The 20823-nt window shown below is 49.1% G+C and overlaps 2 protein-coding genes across 10 annotated transcripts in view; one reads left to right on the top strand and one right to left on the bottom strand.

Moving 5' to 3' along the window:
* Positions 1–6898, bottom strand: part of LOC120951926 (protein PALS1) — a 32417-nt gene extending 25519 nt beyond the window's left edge. For 2 of the 8 annotated variants that reach the window (XM_040370931.2, XM_049607027.1), the window contains exons 1-2: positions 3790–4299; positions 1007–1514 (exon numbers count right to left, since the gene is read on the bottom strand). Coding sequence is in view for 5 of the 8 variants with exons in the window: in XM_040370928.2 (XP_040226862.2) it covers positions 5194–5251; positions 5393–5572; positions 5751–5816 (304 nt within the window). In the remaining 3 variants the exon portion in view is untranslated. Of the gene's footprint in view, positions 1–1006; positions 1515–3789; positions 4300–5193; positions 5252–5392; positions 5573–5750 lie in introns of those variants that run through there. The other 6 variants (XM_040370928.2, XM_040370929.2, XM_049607025.1 and 3 more) reach the window with 6 other exon arrangements.
* Positions 6899–7563: 665 nt separating this feature from the next.
* Positions 7564–20185, top strand: LOC120951928 (mitogen-activated protein kinase kinase kinase 11-like). 2 transcript variants are annotated; one of them, XM_040370937.2, is made up of 10 exons: positions 7564–8797; positions 8887–9049; positions 9136–9302; positions 9383–9558; positions 10499–10696; positions 10784–10928; positions 12285–12467; positions 16929–17496; positions 17581–17927; positions 17997–20185. In XM_040370937.2, the coding sequence occupies exons 1-10, from the start codon at positions 8107–8109 to the stop codon at positions 19121–19123; spliced, it is 3765 nt and encodes a 1254-aa protein (XP_040226871.2). In that variant the 5' UTR covers positions 7564–8106; the 3' UTR covers positions 19124–20185. The 2 variants fall into 2 exon arrangements, with proteins under 2 accessions (XP_040226871.2, XP_049462986.1); XM_049607029.1 differs by lacking the exon at positions 12285–12467.
* Positions 20186–20823: the final 638 nt, after the last annotated feature.

Genomic DNA, 20823 nt, shown 5'->3' with positions numbered 1-20823 from the left:
GGTTGGGCGTTTGGTGGAGATGCCCACCGTTGTACAGAAAAGACGCATAAAGCCACCCAACTAGTGAGGAGGGGGGGGGGGGGGAATTAAGTTTTCGTCGAAATCGATTCCGGCTGACTCCAAAGTTTTCTGGAATAAATTTCGAATAGCAGCTCCGGATTCGTTTTCCAGAATCGATTTCGGAATTGGTTCCAGAATAGGCTCCGGAATCGGAATCGGCTCCCTAAATCAGAATCGGCCCCGAAATCGATATCAGTTTTGGCATCTCGATGAGAATAGGAGGTTACGTCCTATGCTGCTGCGATTGTATTGATAGCCACCAAGAATCCAAATTTACTTGTAGACGATCCATTTTCATTGAAATTCCGGGACAGATTTCATGTCTTCTGAAACTTCTGATTTCAATTCTAAATCTTATTCTGATTTTGAACCCAATTCTGAATTCTAATTCGGAACTGATTGCGATTCCAGAGTCGATTTTTATTCCAGAATCATTTCTGATTCCGGAATCTAAGTCAGCTCCGGAATCAGCTCCAGAATCGGCTCCGGAATATCCGATATCGGTTTGAGCAACTCCAAAAGAATAGGAGTTTTATTCCTATGCTGCCGCGATTGTATTGACAGCCGCAAAGAATCTTTTGATTTCAATTCCAGCTCTAATTTTGACTTTGGAGCCAATTCTGAATTCCAATCCGGATCTGATTGCAATTCCAGAGTCGATTCTGATTCTGGAGCCGTTTTTGTGTTGTGTGCAAGTCCGATTCCGGAATCTTAGTTAGCTCCGGAATCAGAATCGACTCTGGAATTGAATCCGAACACTAGTTCCGAGTCCGAGCTCCCACCACTACACACCAACACCAACACAAAAGTGCACACATTGAAATACCAATCCCTCCCAATTGGGTTAGTTGTGTTAATGTTTTACGCTACAGTTACCCTCTACCTTCCGCGCTTACAAAATCCGAACAGTCAGTGCGGGATTAAAATGTGGGCTTAATTATCATACCTATCAGACACTGGAGTAGCAACAGTAGCAGCAGCAGGAGCTGGTGATGGCAGTATGTACTGGCTACGACACGAAGTGTTTAATAGATCCGGGCCGGGTAAGCGGAGGATGGTGCCATCACATTTTCCGGTACTAGCTCACGCTACGCTCACTTACAAGGTGATCTATTAGCGCATGTAAATCGAACGATCGTAATTAAATGACACCTTTCACTCTAGTGACACTGCACACACAGACGGGGGAGCACGCGTACGTACAAACACCAAAACACATACACACACACACTCAGCGAAACACACGGTTTTGCCCAACCGGCATTTGAAGTGCGCTCGGGCGTGTGAAGGTTGGCGGATGTAAGTGGGGTGGGTTTGGCTGCAAAATATTTCATCTATTTCATAACATTTTCACTTTCCATGCAGCCGCGCGCCGCAAACGCAATGATGATCATAACAACAACACCACGTACACACACACACACAGATCAACGCGCGAAACACAGTACAACACACTGCACACACAGAAACAAAAAAAAAACCCGTTAAACAGAGTAAGTGAGCTGCCGATCGGTACTTGAAACTTTGGGGCCAACCCCTTTTTTTCGTGCCTCCCGGGGTGGAGGCGGATGAAGAAGAAAGGGAAAACGGTCCGGAGGGGGGGGGGGGGGGGGCAGTTCAAGTGGGTACGTAATGATGAATTTTGTACACGTTTCACGCGCACGTCACGGCGCACTTTTGCAATTGGTAAGAAGTTGCACGCGTTAAAAGTGAACCATCATGCCAAGAAGCAACCATGAAGAAGAACAAAAGAAACACACACACACACACACACACACACACACACAATCAAATGATTTAAATCAATTCAAGGATTAATCCGTTTGTGGCATGATTCGCGGCAACTGTTGCAATGCGAACGTGAAGGCAGTAAACACACACTGTGGTAGAGAGGCCAACAAGCTCCCAGAGCTCAATAACAACCATTCCTCCTACCCCCCGTCGAGTGGTCCCGTGACACACACTCGCAGCAGGGCACACACTAACGAATGGCGCGGAGGGGATTAATCATGCCGAGCCAAGAGATATTGCGATATGTAAAAGAGTCGTCGATGCACAGTGCCCCAGCCACACACACACACAGAGTCGGGCTGCATTCTTTGCGCGCTGACTCACCGCCGCCCGCATTGCGATCTGCGAACGATCGTGCACCATTTGCTTGCTTACGGCTCATTGAAGTCTTCCTGCGCGGAGATCCGGATGATCGGTGTTAGCAAGAGTGCTAGAGGATGATCGTACACACCTCTACGCCAGCGGGGCACAGACCATTCAACCACACAACCATTCAACAGTCAGAAGAAAGGGCATCTATTGGGGTGGATTTTCACATTTCCCGATCGCTTCACTGCCGTGATCGCACGCTGGACATGTGACGTCGACACTTTTTTTTTGAGTATGTGTGTGGTATGTGTCTTCTTCTTCTTGCTCTACCCCTCCTAGAGCCCCAAAATCCCACTCCCTGTGTATCGAGATGAAGCTCTCTCTCTCTCTCTCTCTCTCTCTCTCTCTCTCTCTCTCTCTCTCTCTCTCTATCTTTCACTGAATCATCTCCTCCTCTTACTCGCACTCCCCTATCAATCCCTGTTTTTGTTTTCACTGTGGAAGATATTCAAACACCAATACAAACACAAAAACACACGCTCAGAGCACTGTGCGGACATATGACGATCGCCAGAGCATCAGCAACACACAGCAGCAAGCAAACTGACCCGCGACGACGACCAACCAGACCCAGGGCAAACACACTGTGTGCTCGATCCCTGGAACATTGATGACTCGACACGGTGCGAGAGCAAGATCACCACCCTTTCCACGAGATGTGTGTGTGTGGCAGTGTGTGTGTGTGATTGGGGAGGTATGATAGAGCCACCCCGAAAGAAGGTGAAGGAAAGCTGGGGAGTAGCAGCAGATAGAAAAACCGATCTTCTCAAGATCCCAGCGGAAGATAGTAGGCCCTCTACGCGTAGGCCATTTCCCGCTACTAGAGGCGTACTCTTGCTGCTGCTTCAACCAGTTGTGGTGGCGTTACCACCTTGCTGTGTGACTTTTTTTTGGTCCAGCTTCCAGCTTCTGGGAGGTTACGGACGGAATGTCTAAAACCCTCCAGAGGTGAGAAAGCTCCCTCTCAGGTGGGACACAGCACACTGTGGGAAGGGCGGCATTTGCATACGCGTACGTCGAAGTCTCAATCATTAGAGCTTTGATGGAAGTTCCTACAGGTGACCCAAATAGATTGCCCCCCCTGAGGTGGCGGGTTCCTCGCTTACTCGGAGTGTGTGCGTGCGGTTAAGTGGCTGTATGTGTGTGTGTATAGACGGTAGTAATTATCACGCGTACCGATGGTAGGTGATAAAACTGGCATACGATCGAGAAGAGCAAGCACGAAACCCGCTTCAAGTGACCGGGGCAGGTCACTTCTCAAGCGAAAGAACCAAAGCACAGTGAAAACATTAGCGACCGCGCATGTACACACACACACACACACACACATCCGGAATGAGGCACAAGGCACGTATGTACCCAGTGCGTGTTGATTGCGCACTTCTCGGACGTCGAGAATTGCCTAACAGCCCCCGGACGCGCCAGTCCGAGGCCAGCACACACTCTACACGCCTTCGTCTTCGTTCGCATGGCACGAGGCACGTTCGAAGCACGATCGTGTGCAGGATATACACTCTGCACGGATGCCGCGGAAGATGGCTTTGGATTTTGGCAAATCGATATACGTACACAAACGGAGGCACACACACACGAACCGGAAGCCACCGCGGGAAGGCTTTACTTTACTGGCGGATTGCGTTACAACCAAGCGACGAACGGGGCCGACACGTCGTCCACTACGGTATCCGACTGCGGCTGCGACTGGACTGGCGCGTGTGTGCGGTGGGTTACGACTCGTTCACCGTACACGTTCGCGCACTCTGTCCTACTCTCTCTATCTCTTCTACTCCAAGCTCTTGCTCAGGCTCCCCTTCACCCTCCTCTAACGAAACCCGTTCGTTTGTGCGCGCGGGGGGCCTATTTTGACGTTCGAAAATGTTTGTGGAGTCACCTCGGGTCGGATCCTCCCATCACCTACACCCCACGTCCGCCCTGAAGTCGGTTGGTCAATACCGCAACCCCCTCTGAGGCTGAGATTTTAAGTGTGTGTGTGTGTGTTTGTGTGTGCGAGCTGGACCATTTTATCGTGCTATTCTTTCTACACACACACACACTCTCTCTCCACCCCAAATCAACCACTCAGCACTGCCACCCCCTGAGGGTGAATTGTTAGTCAGCGATCGAGTGCGATCGCTGAGCCGCCACCGGGTGCGCGGCGCCCGTGTGTGTGTGTGCGTGGTGGAAAACCTGTTGCTGGCGCACAGCGCACACACACACACATACACTGGCTGCAAATGGTGGTAGTTGTGTGTATGCGCGATAGGCTCGAAAACCCGTTTTCGTGGTACGTATGGAATGCTCGCCCCAAACCCCCACTCCCCCCAACGTGTGTGTGTGTGCGTATAGGTGAAGTTTACCCTTCCTTCTTTGCACCATTCCTGCTGTTTGACAGGTTGTTCTGTTGATACCGCGGACTCGATCCGTTTGGTTGGTGGACAGCGGAGATTGTGTGTTCCGGTGTGGTGCGATGGGAAGCTTGGTATGCCCTACCTTTGGCCAAGGATCTAGGGCGACACTTGATGGAGATGATTCATTTGCGTACGGCAAAACAGCTGCCGGTAAGCATTGTATATTTTTTTAAAACTTTTTTAGAACATCAAAATGTTCCCACAATCGATGGAGAAGATAGTACAAAGCTTACGAAGTCGATGGATTATCGTTGTTTCGTATCGTATCTCCAATCTTATCATATTGGAAGCGGTTTGGATGCTTTTCCAACTAGTTCCATATCAGAATTCCGAAGAGCATTTCCAATCGGCTTCAGAAACATCGATCACGATCACTATTGTGCGCAGCGCCATCTATTGAGCGCTAGCGGAAGGGAGCAAATTCAAAAGTTCTAGCAAACGTGTTTCGCAACTTCCATCAAAACCAGCAAAGGAACGAGAACGAGCAACACCATACGACACGGATGTATGCAAAACCCCGGGGAGGGAAAAACGATGAAAAAAAGGGTAAGAAAACTGAATTTACCTAAACGAGAATCACTTCGCCGTTTGACGCGCAGCTTTATCATGCACGACTGGATGCACTGGAAAGTGTAGAAATTGAAATATTAATGCACTACCGCCGTTTTCTGGAAACGTTTCTGGTGTGTGTGTGTGAAAGAAGGAGAGCGGCTCCCTGAATTTCCAGCCAAGTCCGATTACTCTCCCCAGCCTGGTCCCCTTACCTCGTGTATGTGCTTGATAACTTCGGCTCTCGGCGAGTCCTCCAGTTTGCGCTCGTTAACGTCCAATATCTCGTCCGCCACCTCCAGGTTGTCCTTGTCGGCCGGGCTGCCGTACAGTTTGATTTTGCCATCCCGGCTTTCGACCAGAATTATCACGTACCCGTTGAGCTCGACCACTTGCTGAAAGTGTGCAGTGCGGGTGGGTTGTGGAAGGGAAGGAAATGTATGTTTATGAGGCACAGTTAATAATGCCATCGACGGCTTCAGCTACTTCCACGCATGAGAGCAATTTGAAGTGTGCTGACTTTTAGTGGATTTTTTCTTCTTCGCCCACCAGCTGAGATCCGGGAAAACTTACCTTGCCCGACGACGAAGCGGTCGGTGGTGGGGGGCCAGCTGCTGGCGTGGTCGTCCTTTGCTGCATGGCCTTTCAGTTGCACGCGCTTTGCATGGGCCGTTCCGGTATCAGCTCGTCGGTTTGCGTGCGATGCGATCGATTCGGTGCTCACATGGAGGTACAGTGCGACCGCCCCGAACGCATCCGTACATTCGGCACGCGGAACAAGGCGAGGCGGACACACAGACACACACCGCGGCCGGGCGAGGCGGTCACAAAATCAACAAATCATTTGGCAATGCCCGTTTTTTGCTCGATTTTTCCAACGATACTATTTTCCGCTCACTTGGATTACATGTACACACACACACACACTCACAAGCACTTACACACGCACGTTTGATAATACCAACACACTTGTAACGCACCTACCTACACACACACCGAAGATGGAAAGATTTTGTTTGCTGGAATGAAGATTTGCACTTGTTGGAAATGGGGATGCTGTGCGGGAGTTTCCTTTCAAAGGGGAGGGATTCTTAGCGACGGCCACTAGCCGTGGGCGCTTTGTGATAATATATATTCGCGTTGCTCCTACTAATTTCAGCCCGTAAGCCTCTTCAGGAACTTTGCTGAACTATGAGGACAGGATTTAAGTCGTTTGCACTACGTTTTGTGCACCCAACAGCACGGGCAGAGGGAAGGAATTGTGTCCTACGCTGGGTTCCACTTTTCCACAACGCGGCGATACACTTTCACCCGTACACTCGGTACACTCGCTTGCTTTTCCGACGACGCTAGGGGATTATGGGTGTGTTTGAAGTTTGAACTGGTATGAAAGGATTTTCCCTGTTTTGCCTGCCAAAGGGAATGGATGCTGATTTCCCACTGACCTTGCCATACACGCACACACACACACGTACACTCCGGGATGTCTCAAATCGCACACTCCAACGTGTTGGACGACATTCTCTTCCACCAGACAGGGAAAGGGGCTGCCCAATACTCGTCAGAACCTTTTTGGAGCACAAACCCAAATTGCAAACGGGCACCAGAATATCTGTTTTCTTCACTTTCTTCCTTTCGAAACGCGAGGACACGCGAGCAAAACTTATCAACCCCCGTAGGATGATGTGTTGTGTGCCCCGAAAGCTCAGCAGATCAATACTCTACAATCTCTCGGCGGATGCCTCGACGCCGTCCCTGTGTGTAGTTTTGGTCCACCTACAGAGAGAAAGAGAGCGAGTGTGAGATGAAGAGAAAATCAGATGGGCTGATTTTCCACGATGCTCTTGCTGGGAGAGCCATAGACTTGCCAACCCCCAAAGGACTTCGGGACGGGGTTTTCTCCCTGCCTTTGTAGGGCATTGTAGTCGTCGCTGCGGGAGGATGTCGCGAGCGAACCCGTTTTTTTGGGGGATGGTGTGGGCTGCTATTCTTGGATGCTGGGCAGGTTCCGAGTCCTGTCAGTGTGGGAGTGTATGAGTGTGGGGACATCTCCCACACACACACACACACACACACACACACAAACACAAACAAACACACACGCACAAGCATTTTGATGTGCGGTTTTGGGGTTGCCGGGTCGGTTTCCTTTTCGAAGTTAAGTATTTTTTATGACTTTTTTCCATTTCGACTATTCCAAGCAGACTATTAACAAGCAAAATGGAAAGAAACAAAATCAGTATTTTGTTTTAGAACAAAATGCAATAAAAACTTACATGAATACAAATTATGCTTCTGAGGCACCCTGTGCCAAGCTATGTCAAACGTCATGTTGCTCCTAATACCAACATAAGCAGACGACACACAACATAGCAGTGCTGCCGGATCGATCGGACTGGTGTCTGTTTATTGTCCCCAAAAGTACACTCTCTTCGTACCGAAACCGCGCCAAAAGGTCGAAACACAGTCCCGGAATGCTATTTACGATTTGTGTCCATTTTCTTACATACATTTCATCGCCATTGACCGCCTGTTTGTGGCCGGTGCGAAAATAAATCCCCATCAACCCACATCAACCCGCCGCGATGGGCGCTGCTGGCAGCACGGCCGCGCTGTCAAACATGGTTGCTCTGAAAAACATGAAAATTGTCTGCGAGTGTCGTGTGTTTGTTGCTGCGATAAAATGAATGTTTTCACGCGTGCTGGATGGTAAACGGACCCGACTCGGTTGTGCAGCCTCGTTAACAGTGCGTGTGTGCGTGTGTGTGTGTGTGCGTAGGCCACCCTATTCGACCGCAGAGCGGTGCGCGCGGGAGCAGGGATCCAGGGCTCCGCTCGATGTGAGAAGCGTTTGTTTTGGTCGGTACGTGGTTGCCTGGTGGTGTGCGCGGGGCGGTGTTGTTCGTAGTATGTGCATTGGGCCGAAAGGATGTTGATGCGGTCGGGGATAGAGCGGTCGGGCAGCCGGGAGCAGCGGGACCAGCAGCAGGACTGGGTGATGATGTCGCCCCTGTGGACGGCCCGCTACGACTACGAGGCGCAGGGCGACGACGAGCTGTCGCTCCGGGTGGGCCAGATCGTGTACGTGCTGTCGACCGACAGCAGCATCTCGGGCGACGAGGGCTGGTGGACGGGCAAGATCGGGGACCGGGTGGGCATCTTTCCGTCGAACTTTGTCACGAACGAGGACCCGGCGGTGCTGAAGGTGCAGCCGGTCGAGATCCAGTACCACGAGCTCGACCTGAAGGAGGTGATCGGCGTCGGGGGCTTCAGCAAGGTGCACCGCGCCTTCCTGAACGGGGAGGAGGTGGCGGTGAAAGCGTCCCGGCAGGACGACGAGTTCGAGGTGGCGCGGCAGAACGTGCTGCAGGAGGCGAAGCTGTTCTGGTCGCTCAAGCATCCGAACATCGTGTCGCTCAAGGGCGTCTGTCTCGATCCGAAAACGCTCTGCCTGGTGATGGAGTACGCGCGGGGCGGCTCGCTCAACAAGATACTGGCGGGGCGGAAGATACCACCGAACGTGCTGGTCGACTGGGCGATCCAGATCGCGCGCGGTATGAAGTATCTGCACTGCGAGGCGCCAATCTCCGTCATCCATCGCGATTTGAAGAGCTCGAACGGTAGGTGGTGGTGGTGGAGGTGATGGTAGCAGCACGGACGACTTTGATCGCGATCTGAACCTGAGCGTTGCTTTGTTCTTCGTTTACAGTACTGATCAGCGAATCGATCCAGCACGGTCATCTGCTCAACAAAACGCTCAAAATCACCGACTTCGGGCTGGCCCGAGAGGCGTACCGGACTACTCGAATGTCGGCAGCCGGCACCTTCGCCTGGATGCCACCGGAGGTGATCAAATCGGGAACGTACTCCAAGTAAGCGAACGAGGCTGGGCGATGTAGCTGCTGTCTTCCCCTAATACATGACCGCTTATGTTTGTGTGTGTCCGTCTCCTTCGCAGAGCGTCCGATGTGTGGAGCTACGGGGTGCTGCTGTGGGAATTGCTCACCGGGGAAACTCCCTACAAGGGCTTCGACTCGCTGTCGGTAGCGTACGGTGTGGCGGTGAATACGCTCGCCTTACCGATCCCGAAAACCTGCCCCGAATCATGGGGCAAACTGATGAAATGTGAGTACTTTTGTCGCAATCCGTTGTGCTGCAAGTTGTCTTAATGTTTGTGTGTGCGTTTTCCCCCCACTGTTTTATAGCCTGCTGGGAGATCGATCCACACCGTAGGCCTTCGTTTAAGGATATTGAAAAGGATCTGGACATCATTGCGCGGTCCGGCTTTGCTCAAACGCCCCACGAATCATTCCACACGATGCAGGACGGCTGGAAAAAGGAAATCGCGGAAGTGTTGCAAGAATTGCGTAAAAAAGAAAAGGTGAGAATGCTTCGTTTTCAATTGCTTCCGTTTGTCGTTGATTGATTGTACTGGGAGTTTGTTTCTATTGCAAAGTATGTTTGCTGTTCTGAGATCTGCTTTAAGAAGTATATTTGTGTTAAATAATTATTGCGGACAAAGGTTCAAATAGCAGTTGCTGCAGATTGATTAGTAACAGTATTCTTCTTTCCTAGTTTTCTTACATTTTTTTTGTTATCGTTATATACCCCATTTCGATCGATTGCGTATTACCTGTCTTTGATTTAATGTCTTCCATTCTGCTGCCTTTCTTTCTGCTTAGGCATTTAAATCTTTTGAGGAGGTAAGACGTTTCGCGGACTTTTTCGCGCTGCGTGCGTGTTTTCCTTTTTTTTTAAATAGTTTAAAATCTCACACTGATTATGGTTTTCGCTTGTTTGAGTGATCGTTTGTGGCTTTTAGTCGGCGAAAGTGTGTGTTTGCTGCTGATCGATTTTTGTGTTTGTTTGTTTGAACGCTGTAGTAATTTTTGGGAGCTGTGTGGCCTTCGTTTTCCTAAAGAGTGGCTTAAAACTCTAAATATTTAATGTTTTTTTACTATTATCAGAAGATTATCGTAAAGAAGTTTAACGTTCCACAACACAACTGTGACATCGCTAACACATAGGGTTTATCTTTGCCTTTGCTTACCTATTATACAAACGCGAGCAGATAAGTAGTAGGACCGAATTTGTTTGTTAAATAGTTTGGCTGTCGGTTTTTGTTGATTTATTGCAAAGTAGATAAAACCATCCAATCGTTTTGTGTTACACACGTTCGTTCAGTTTTCTAATGGAATGTTCCGCCTTAGCGATTGATTTCGCGCGCGCTTTACACTGTTAGTGGTTTGCATGCAGCAATATTAACTGGAAATTGATTCCGTTTTCATTCCACCATTCGTCCGGCCCGTCCATCTACGCAGGAACTACGCAGCAAAGAGGAGGAACTGACGCGAGTTCAGCAAGAGCAGCGCTACAAGGAGGAAAATCTTGCAAAGCGAGAGCAGGAGCTGCACGCGCGGGAAATCGAGCTGCTGGGCCGTGAGCTGAAAATTCTAATCAATCAAAATACTCCTACCCCGAAGAAGCGGAAGGGGAAATTTAGCAAAAGTAGAATCAAGGTAAGGTTGTGGTGCCGGAGTGTGCCACGCGACTCGTTGGCCGAGAAATGACGATGCGTACCTTTTTTATCTGCCATATTTTTGTAGCTGATTAAAAAAGCACCGGGTCAAATTTCGTTGCCATCGGATTTTCGTCACACGATCACGATACAGCATACGGCCATACGCGATGAGCGGCAGCGGATCGACACGCCGCCCGGGTCGCCCGCCACCCGGCTGCGCACGATTGTGTGTAAGTAAATATGGAGCGTTGTATGCAAATGACTAACATTAACATTGCCTTAGCTTGTCGGTTGTTTTTTTTTTTGAAACACTCACACACTCACACGCCATACACGCCCGTAGCATACGCATTCTTGCTTTCTCTTCTGAATTTTTAAACCATCGTATTGAGCGGTGTGTCTCTTCGGGGCATTCGGGAAATGTAGCCGACGAACGATCGAGAAGAGAAGGCAAGAGCGGCACTACTGGCGATGCGACAATTTTAGGCGTTTTTTTTCTTTCTTCTAAATACAATTTCCGATTCAGTACCTTAGCTATGTTTGAAAGCTTTTGAATGCCTCCAACAGTTGTGTGGCAGTTTGTTTTAATAACATTCACCTAAATAGCTCTAATATTAACGCTTCTGATAAAAAACAGTGTGTCAGAACTCGGCACAAACTATGTACACCGACACAGGCGTCATTTTCAAACTCTGAACTATCTTGTTCGTTATCTTTTCCCGTTAAGATTAGTTAGGTTAATTCACCGGTTGTTTTTTTTTACTATTGCTTACTCACGACGCTTTCGTCATAGATTAGCTTTAGTTTTGAATTCGTTCGATGCGGCGAGCGATTGTGACGTGTGGAAAATACAATATTGACTTGTACCGATTTCGGTTGCGTGTTTTTTTACCCCTGTAGCGAGCGCGCGTCTTCATTTGCATGTGTGATATACAGTTGCGTGATTTAGTTGCCAAAACCTTCTCTGTTTGTTTAATATTAGGAGCGTGTTTATGTATCTATTTTGTTTCTATATTTGATTTGATTTGAGTGCTTGTGTGTTGATTGTGAAATCCAATCAGCAAACGGGTTGTTGTGTCACGATGCGCATACGGTGCCGATAATGATTTTGGTTGTAATTAATTACGCGTAATATGGTTAGATTTTCGTGAGGAGAAAAAAAAGAACATTAAAGGCATCAAGTTTAGCTACAATTACAATGTGATGTGAGATTAACTGCGGAAAGGTTTGAGCAAAATTAACACGAATCACTCACGCGGACGCGTTTCGATTCGATCGTCATGTGTGTATGCTTTTTTTCCGACTCTGTGGCAGATAATAATAATGCCACCAAGCCAGCGACTAACCATCTAACCGGGCACATTGCGTTCGAACCGTGTGCACATACATTGCTAACAAAAAACTAACTCTTTAACCCGCGTTCGCTTGCGTGCGTACCCCATCGAATGCCCGATGAAGAATAAATTCTCATTCTGAATAATGTTTGATCATATTGCCCATCGACTGTTCATCGGTCCAACGCGGCGACAATACCCCCAACCCATTCCCGCGACCGACCCGCCTGTACGCATCACTACGCTCTGCAGTTCCGGGCGATGTAATCAAGGGTAAGACCTGGGGCCCATCGACGCTGCACCAGCGGGAGCGGAGCCACTTGCCGACGATGCGACCGAGCGCCCGACCGCAACAGTTCAGCAAGAGTGCCCCGAACCTGGACAAGTCCCGTGCGACCGCGCTGTCCGCTAGCTCGTCGCGGCACGAGATCCTAGGTAAAAGTCACGACGATGGTCTGCACACCATCGAAGCCAACCGTAACTATAGCCGTACCAATACTACTACTACCTGTACTAGTAACGATGTAATGAATAGCAATATTAATCGTAACCGTATGCATAATACCTTCCAACACTACCACACCACCGTACCCCGTACTGTCGATAGCAACAGCGGTGTCTGTAGTAGCAATAGAAGTAATCATTCGCCACACAGTAATCCTCATCATCCTCATCATAATCACGCGGCGGACAGTGGTAGGGCACATTCGGAGGCGTCGGTGCTAGCGGCCCAGCAGGACGTGGTCGAGTACGATCGCGTCTTCTACAACAATCTGCAAAAAAGCATCGAGGACATTTTCTCGCGCAAGGAAAGTGAAGCGAACGAGCTGGAGTGGACGCACTCCTCGGCCGGGTCCGGCGGCGGCGGGTACGATAACGCGAGCTCGTACCGCATGTCCGGCTCCCGGTCGAGCGACAACTTGACGTCGTACTGGGTCGGTAACGATTGGACCCGGTCGAAGTTTAAGCGGGAAAACTATCTGGTCGGTGCGCGGGCGTCGAACGAGGCGGCCGGCACGGACGGCACGGATAGTGTGGGAGACAGTCGTAGCAGTACGGTCAGTACGGCCGAAACGCGTAGCGTTGGCCAGCTGCAGGAGTCGTTCGGTAATTTAGAGCTGAGCGGTAGTGACGGTGTGGGCGGTGATTCCACTGACCGGGCTAGCCGGGAGCGGGAGGAAATATTTGGCAGCCCTCATCACCAACACCAGCCGCCGAATGAGTTGATTTCTTCATCACGCAAAAGCTCGGTCGTTACGTTCCGGTCCGATGTGGATGTGCACTGTTCGGACTATGAACCGATCGCCGGCTCGAATCTGCTGTGGCCTCCGTGCGCAGGTGCAGCCAATGCATCACCGACACTGAACGGCGAAAGTGTGGAGTCAGCCACTGGCGGCGGTGGTGGTGGTGGTGGTGGCGGTGGCCGTCCGCACGACAACCTCCGCCATAAGCTGGGCCGTACGAAGAAGAAACTAAAGCTAAGCCACCTGCTACCGTTTAAGCGCAACAAGGCTAGCGCGGCGGATCGAAGCGAAGCGATGAATAAAACGCGCCGGCTCGTCCACCACACCAACAGTATTTATCTGAAGCGTCCGACGACGGCGAACAGCAGCACGACCACCGAACAGGACACGCTGCTGCTGATCGATGGTGGCGATGCGGGCGGGGTGGAGAATGAGTCCCCGTACGCCATGATCCGGCGCACAGATAACTATTTGATTGTGCAGAGCAATGAAAGCTATCTGAGCTCGATGCGGCGCCCTAGTGGTTCGCAGAACTGAGGGTCTTGTTTGAGGCACCAACCTTAGTCGGTCTAGGCTTGCTATAAGCCACTAATGGAATTGACAATGTAAGACTTATATATGTATGTATGAGGCAGATCATGTATTGAAAAGTCTTCTAGATTTTGGTCTGTTGGATCGCATGCCTGTCCTGTAGGAGCTGGCAATGCTTATCATTAGTGCCAAGTGATTGGACTTTGGTGGTTGTTGTCCAGCTGGTTGTCGATGTAGTCTTGTCCGGTGTGAACAAGAGCGTAACTTATTGATCCGTGATTGAGAAGTGTAAACACTTTCAGTGCGTTCTTACAGAGAGAAACGTGTTTCTAAGTGCGTCTTGCTTGTGATAGAAGATGCTCACTGTCGCGTAGCTGTGGCCTAATGACGTACACCGCATTGTTTTGTAGTGCGTATTTGAACGACGCGATTGTATAAGTCGAGATTTGATCTGTGGTGTAAAACCGGCATTTAAAAGTGTCGTGTGCATTTTCATCTCTTTTTGATGAACGTGATCGCGCTAGCGAGCGAAACGGTCGGCGCGAAGGAATGCGCTATTAACAATCATATTGATATTTTATTCACTTTCACCTTTAGCTTCCTTTGGTAGATGGTAGATTGGTAGTCTTCGACTCGGCGGACTATGTAATGTAATGTTTTGTTTTCAGATTTAGCTGTAGTCCCGTTGCTTTAAGGCGTAAATATTTTGTAGTACGTAAGGAAAGAATCCCAGATTCTTTTTAACTAACGAAAGTGACCCACTGCCTCGATAGTAGGATCGTTCTGTCCGGCAGGAGGTTCCGCGACTGTGGTCAGTTTTGTAGTTGCGCTCATTGCGCCTGCAAAGTATGCAATAAGCGCAACGAAAACGCCTGCGAGCTATGGAGTCCACGGTACAATACGATCTTATTATGAGATGGATGGTTGTTTTCCGGTCTGTTTTAACAAGGCTACGAGTTAGGTTTAATTGAGTTAACTTTTTTTTCAACGCGTACGGTCACGTCTTACGCTGACCGCATCTTGGAATGAAGATCCTCACAATGTTTTGGGATTTGCTGTGTTCGTTTGGACCCTTTCTGCTACTGGGCCAGTGCCCACTGTCAGCGAAAGGGCCTTAGACATGTTAGATTGGTGTCATAACCTACGTAACGTTAAGGCCCAACACCGTCTAATTGATTCTGTGCTGATTATTTACTGGCCCTTGTGATACTCATTTAAATTCAAACAGCCGTTGAAATGGCGCGTCTCCGAATAACCCTTGCGGGACTCGCTGCTCTGTCGCTGACGTATACTAATCGTAGAAGGTATAAGCGTACAAAAACAAAAAAAAACTAATACAAAATTTTAATCCATTCCTGCAGAAATTAAACAAATGTTTCATAAGGGAATGGCCCTTTTTCCATTTACCTCGTTTTTTTTATTTGGTGATTTGGTGTTAAACAGAGGGCGGTGACGTGCGTGTTAGTTCAATTGGTATTGCCTTATCGCTTTGGTCCTGTTTTGGGGAAGCAGGGAGAATCCCAAAACAAACGCATCCAAACCTATTGTAATGTTAAGAACATGTCACTGTCATTAATCAATTTAACCGGAGCGGATGAATTGGGAAATGTTTGCAAGGTGATGGTGAGAAGCATTGTCATGCCGTTACAAGCATTTAACATCGTTTAACATAATACTAGTGGCGACAAACTAGCAAACGTGACTGATTGTAGCGAACCGCTGGAAGGTTTACGGTTACGAGAGAGAGAAAGAGAAAACAAAAACAATATTTGAAAGGCAATCCATAAACCATTGAAAGGACAGGCCAAATAAAGAAGAAGAAGAAAACAAATAGGAATAGGAAAAAAGAAAGATAAACCAACCAAGCAGTAGACACGCCGGATGGTAGGGCAGTAGTGTCTGACAGTTTGCGAAGAAGAAAGCGGAGAATACAAACACAGGCATGTTGGATTGCGCGAATCTATCATCCTTTCCCCATAAAGACACCATTTTATATACACCCTTCCCCAAACTCATACTCACAATACGTACACGAACCATTGCCGTTTTTAGTGGGAATGTAAATGTTTTACTTCTTTATCTGTTTTCGTTTGAGTTGTACAATGAAATTGTAAGCTTGAAGTATCTGGATTTAGGAGTGTAACCTGTGTCTTGTTCTTTCTTTTTGTTTTAATTTTATCTTATACTACGGTAGTCTTATCGAATGTGGGCGCAATTGGCGCCGTTTCTTTAATTAATTGCGTTCAGTTTCAGTTCTTAAGCAAAGTTCACAATTTTGTAGATGATTCACAGCCTTTTTTATGGATTATAGTTATTATTTTCTCTTTGGAAAAATAAAAAAAAAGTTTACTACATATCAATTGATGAATATTTTAGTTGTGTTATTCTTTTGGTTTATGTTTTGTTTGTTTGTTCGAAAGTTGATTGCGGTTTTCGTTTGTTTATCTTATGTGTTGTTTTGTCTTGTTTTCTGATTTTGTCGCTGCCTGTTGTTTCTTCCTTCTTGCTGCTATCTTGTTTAAGCTATTAGCCAATGCTTTATATAGGGTTTTATTTGGATAGTAGAATTGTTTTCTTATCTGCTTGCTTTGCTTTCCCGTTCAGGATCAGAGATGTTGTGTTTACCTTTCTTAAAATAATGTTTTGTAAAATAATGATGCTTCGGTTTTCCGGATACTAAACAGAATTATGTATCGATTTTTAGAAGTTTTCTATCCTTTGCTTTATGTTTCATAGATTAGATACTTTGATACTTTAAACTAGTAACAAAAGTTAAACGATTGCTTACATTGTAACTAAAACTAGAATAGAACTAATCATACCGCTTATGATGTTCGAAAGAAATTCTCTAAATTATAAGTAGGTTTGATTGGTTCGACAGTATCGAAATTGTGTTTTGGATTGCAATAAGTAGTATTAGTTGTAGTTTTCGTACAGTAGTAGTGCATAGAAGTTGATTCTTGTCGGAAGTGCTCTCTAGCATTGAACCAAAACCAAGATGTGAATGTCTGCTCGCCCGATCGGCTTGCGTTGTTGTTGGCGAGGTCGGAAAGCAGGGGAACGCCCGGTGTACTGGTAACATGTTTCGATGTGCTACAACCGCCATTCATTTCAAATGCAGATTATGATACCGACGAAGCGTGGTACGCGGCCAGCCTGGGCGCCGGGCCCTGTACCGACGTGTCAACGCTGAGCGTGGCGCCGCTCTGCTCTAGTCTGAATCGGTACGGCACGCTGCCGAGCACGGTGCCGATGCCGACGCTGTACGCTTCCGAGGGCCAGCGCAAGCCGAAGCTTTCCATCATCGAGCTCGTGCTGTACAACATGGCCTCGATGCTGGCCAGCATTGCTTCCGGGTACGATGTGCGTGTGTCGAACGTAACGCCGCTCCATCCGCGGCTACACCCGGGACCGTTGCAACCGTACGAATCGTACTCCCAGCCCGTGAGTCCGTACCACCACCATCGGCACCAGCTGCCGCCAATGGTAGACCCACATGCGCTGCAGCTCGAAGGTATGGTACGGTTGGACGGGATGCCGCCATCTTTACCACCCGCGCCACACACGGTGGACAACGCACTGAGCCAGGAGGCGTACGAGGAGGAGCTGGCTCAACAAGCTCAGGATGATAGACTTTACGCACAACACAGCACACCGTACCAGGAGACGCCGGAGAGACAGCGGCCGAGGTAAGTGGTTGGAAAGGGTTTTAGGGAGGACTTTGTTCTGAATCTTAACTTACCTTTTTGTGTGTGTGTGTGTTTTTTTGGCAGGAAGGTGCATACTCAATCGACCAGCCCAAGACAGGACGAGCGGGCGCTGAAGTACACGGACTCACCGCAACACTATCTACCATCGACGATGTCGACGACGAGCGGGCTCGGCTCGAACTACACGCCCTCGGGACCCAGCTCGTCCTTCAGCGTGGGAGCGGGAACGCAACCGCCAACGCCTTCGCCCCGCCGAAAGTCTAGCGCCGCGTCGTTCATGGATTTTGGTGATCTGCCGGAAGAGCGCGAAAGTAGAGCGGGCCTCTACATACCGGGCGAGTACGACGGGTACACGCAGCACAATCCAATCTTTACCGCGGGTACGCGCGGTGCCACTAGTAGCTACATCGGTAAGTAGGAGCCGAACTAACCTGTGTGCAAGGATAAATTAATACAAAATAACTTCTCTCCCGTACCAGGATCCCATTATTTCCCCTACCGGCCGGCGATAAACTTTGCGTTCGAGCGCGAAACGAAATCGTACGGCGGGGAACCGGTGTACGAAGACCATCACTACGACAGTGCCTCGTACCATGATTACGCGTACGAAGGTCCCGCCGGGGGACCGTCGGGAACGGCCAGCGCTAGAGCAACGGGTACGCGCGTCCCAACGATGGGCATCAGTGCGGCGGGCCATCGCCGGACGCACTCCAGCATTTCCAGCACGCTGCACAGTAGCAACGTTAACCAAGGGTTTCACATGGAGGGCGATGAGATGGACGGTGCCGGAACACGCCTGATTGATGACGTGACGTACAAGCTGGGCGATCTCTACCTGCCCGGAGGCGGTACGGATGCGGCTAGCCGCTTACCGGCACCGAGCACCGCGAAGCTGCACGAATCTCCCCTGCCTGCTGCCTTTCATGCGTCGAGCCGAATGCATCAGTACGAGAACGTGCCCAACTTCTTCCGGCGGCAATCGAGCCTGCAGCAGGCGCACTACTCCCCCAGCAGTGCGCACAGTGGACATCTGTCCGGCGATTTTATGTCCGGTGGTGCAATCCCGGAGCCGGAGGAGCGTCCGTACACGGTGCTGGGGCTGACGGAGCACGGTGCCGACGGTGGATTGCTGTCCAGCAGCTTAAGACCCCAAACGAAGTTGCGCTCCAGCATGAAGAAGTACACGCACTCACATCCGACGCATCAGCAGGCCACCGCGTCAGCTGGCGGGCAGGGTAAGTACGGGGCGGGCTACGGTATGCACGGGACGACCAGCGCCACGAACCAAACACCGCCCGACAGTCTCACCAGCGACGACAGCTCGTACCTGAGCGCGAAGGACAACTCGTCCTCGATTTCCTCGCAAAGCCGGGTGCGCTTTACGCCGGAAATTGTGCTCGACGTGGACTCGCCGCTCCAGTCGCCGACGTGCTACACGGGCGGAGCTGCTGCTGGGGCTGCGGCTGCCTCGTCCGGCCATGGCTTAAAGGACAGACGCAGCTCCTCCTCCGGCAGCACGATGCTAACGGCAACGCCCGGTTCGGGCGCGTCCTCGACGTCTATTTCGGGCCGGCGGTCGAATGCCTGCGACACGAGCCAATCCTAGCAGTACGTGAAAACCTACATGGTGTAGGGTGGGTCGCGGTCCCGACCCGAGGCATCCCACTTTAGCGAGCTTGTCAGCCATTACTGAGCGTGATGTGATGTTCGAAAAGCCACTCCCGAATCATTCCACGCAAGCACGAACGACATTCCACGCATTTCCCTGGAAGGAGATGGCCTCCCGGTAACGAATGGGGTGTTCACGAGGTGCTCCAGGAGCGACGGTACTGAGCCAATCATCGCGCGCGCGCGAGCGATCCTTGGCAAGGAAGGGCGACGACGTACGCTTGTTCGCCGTAGGGTTACCCATAAAATTGGCTGTGATACAATTGATAATTTGAAGCGTAGTAAGGAGAGTGTCGTTTTTCTTTCTATTTAATCAAAATGAACAACGGTTCTAACTGGCTCTAACAGAAAAAAGGACGAACGGAAGGTATCTGCAGCACAGGGCAGCTCGAGGGCGGCATTTATTTTGCTTGCATCACTTCGTTTAAAGTATTCGTGTGAAAAAGTTTGTGTGAGAATTCTCGTAAAATGCATAAAATAGACTTAGTTTAAATAAGTTTTGGCCAAGAAAAAGAAAAAGAAAAGCAAAGTATTCTATTCCCAAGATTAGATTAGAGCAAGTTTAATACGTTTAATTTTGAGTCGTCAGCGAACGAAGGTGCGATTAAACCATTCCACAGAACTAGAATTATTTACATTGTGTTAACAACTGCAGGAAAGTAACTCGTTTCTTAACTACTCGAATGTGCACAAAACGGTCGTAGATTTAAAAAAAACGAACCAAATCTAAAACAATGTTATGTCTCCCCCTCTCCCCCAGGCAAACGTATAGCAAACTTCACATGTTATCGAAGGCACACGATTTGAAATAGGAAAATCGAAAGATACTTTCACCAACACACAAAGAAAGTGAGAGAGAGAAACAGCACTAGCACAGTATGTAACCACTGCAATCCCTTAACAGTATAACCACAATTTTTGATGCAGCATGGGACTGAGAACCAAACCCAACAAGAAGTATTAAATCGAGCATGTTGTGCTTGGGCACTGAATTGTTCAACCATGCAGTTGTGTTGCAATGCATATAGCCAGGAATAATCAAATATTGAAATGAAGCTGGGGTGAAAAGAAATTGAAAATGAACGACCTCGAACTCGCAGATTTGGTTTTGTCCTCTTTTTGTACGGCTAGCAAATAACTAAACTTCCAACGTGAACGTGGCATGGGCGACAGTGTAGGGGGGAAACGAACTGCCAAAGAGGAGATTGAGCGGCACGATGCACGGTCTGACCAGACATCGGGAAGAAAGTAACCGAGCGGAATGGAATTCAGTTTAAATTGCCTAAGCAAGCGTATAAACACAGTCTAGTCGCTAATACCCTTACAAACCTCTTACAAACAGCGTTGTACATAGTCTTAGGAATTGGGCAGGAAGGTTCGAAACAAGAGAGGTGCGGACAGAGGTGCGCTACCGAGTGCTATTGGCTTATAATCTTCAGTATTTAGTCGATCGCGTTCCCTCACTATAAATGTAAATGTACACACGTGTGTATGCGTTGGCTCTATACTCTCTAGCTAGCCCTGCCTCTCTCTATACCGTTCGCAGGGCATTCGTAGCCGTGCACTGGCAGTTGTTTGTGTTCACTGGTAGACACTGTAGCATCGTTTAACCAGGGTCGGAGGAGAGAGAAACACAAC

This window comes from Anopheles coluzzii, chromosome 2 (assembly GCF_943734685.1).
Source record: "Anopheles coluzzii chromosome 2, AcolN3, whole genome shotgun sequence".
In the NCBI taxonomy this organism is placed as follows: Eukaryota; Metazoa; Arthropoda; class Insecta; order Diptera; family Culicidae; genus Anopheles; species Anopheles coluzzii.
Note: the sequence above shows the minus strand (reverse complement) of the source record. Positions and strands in the feature narration are given on the sequence as shown.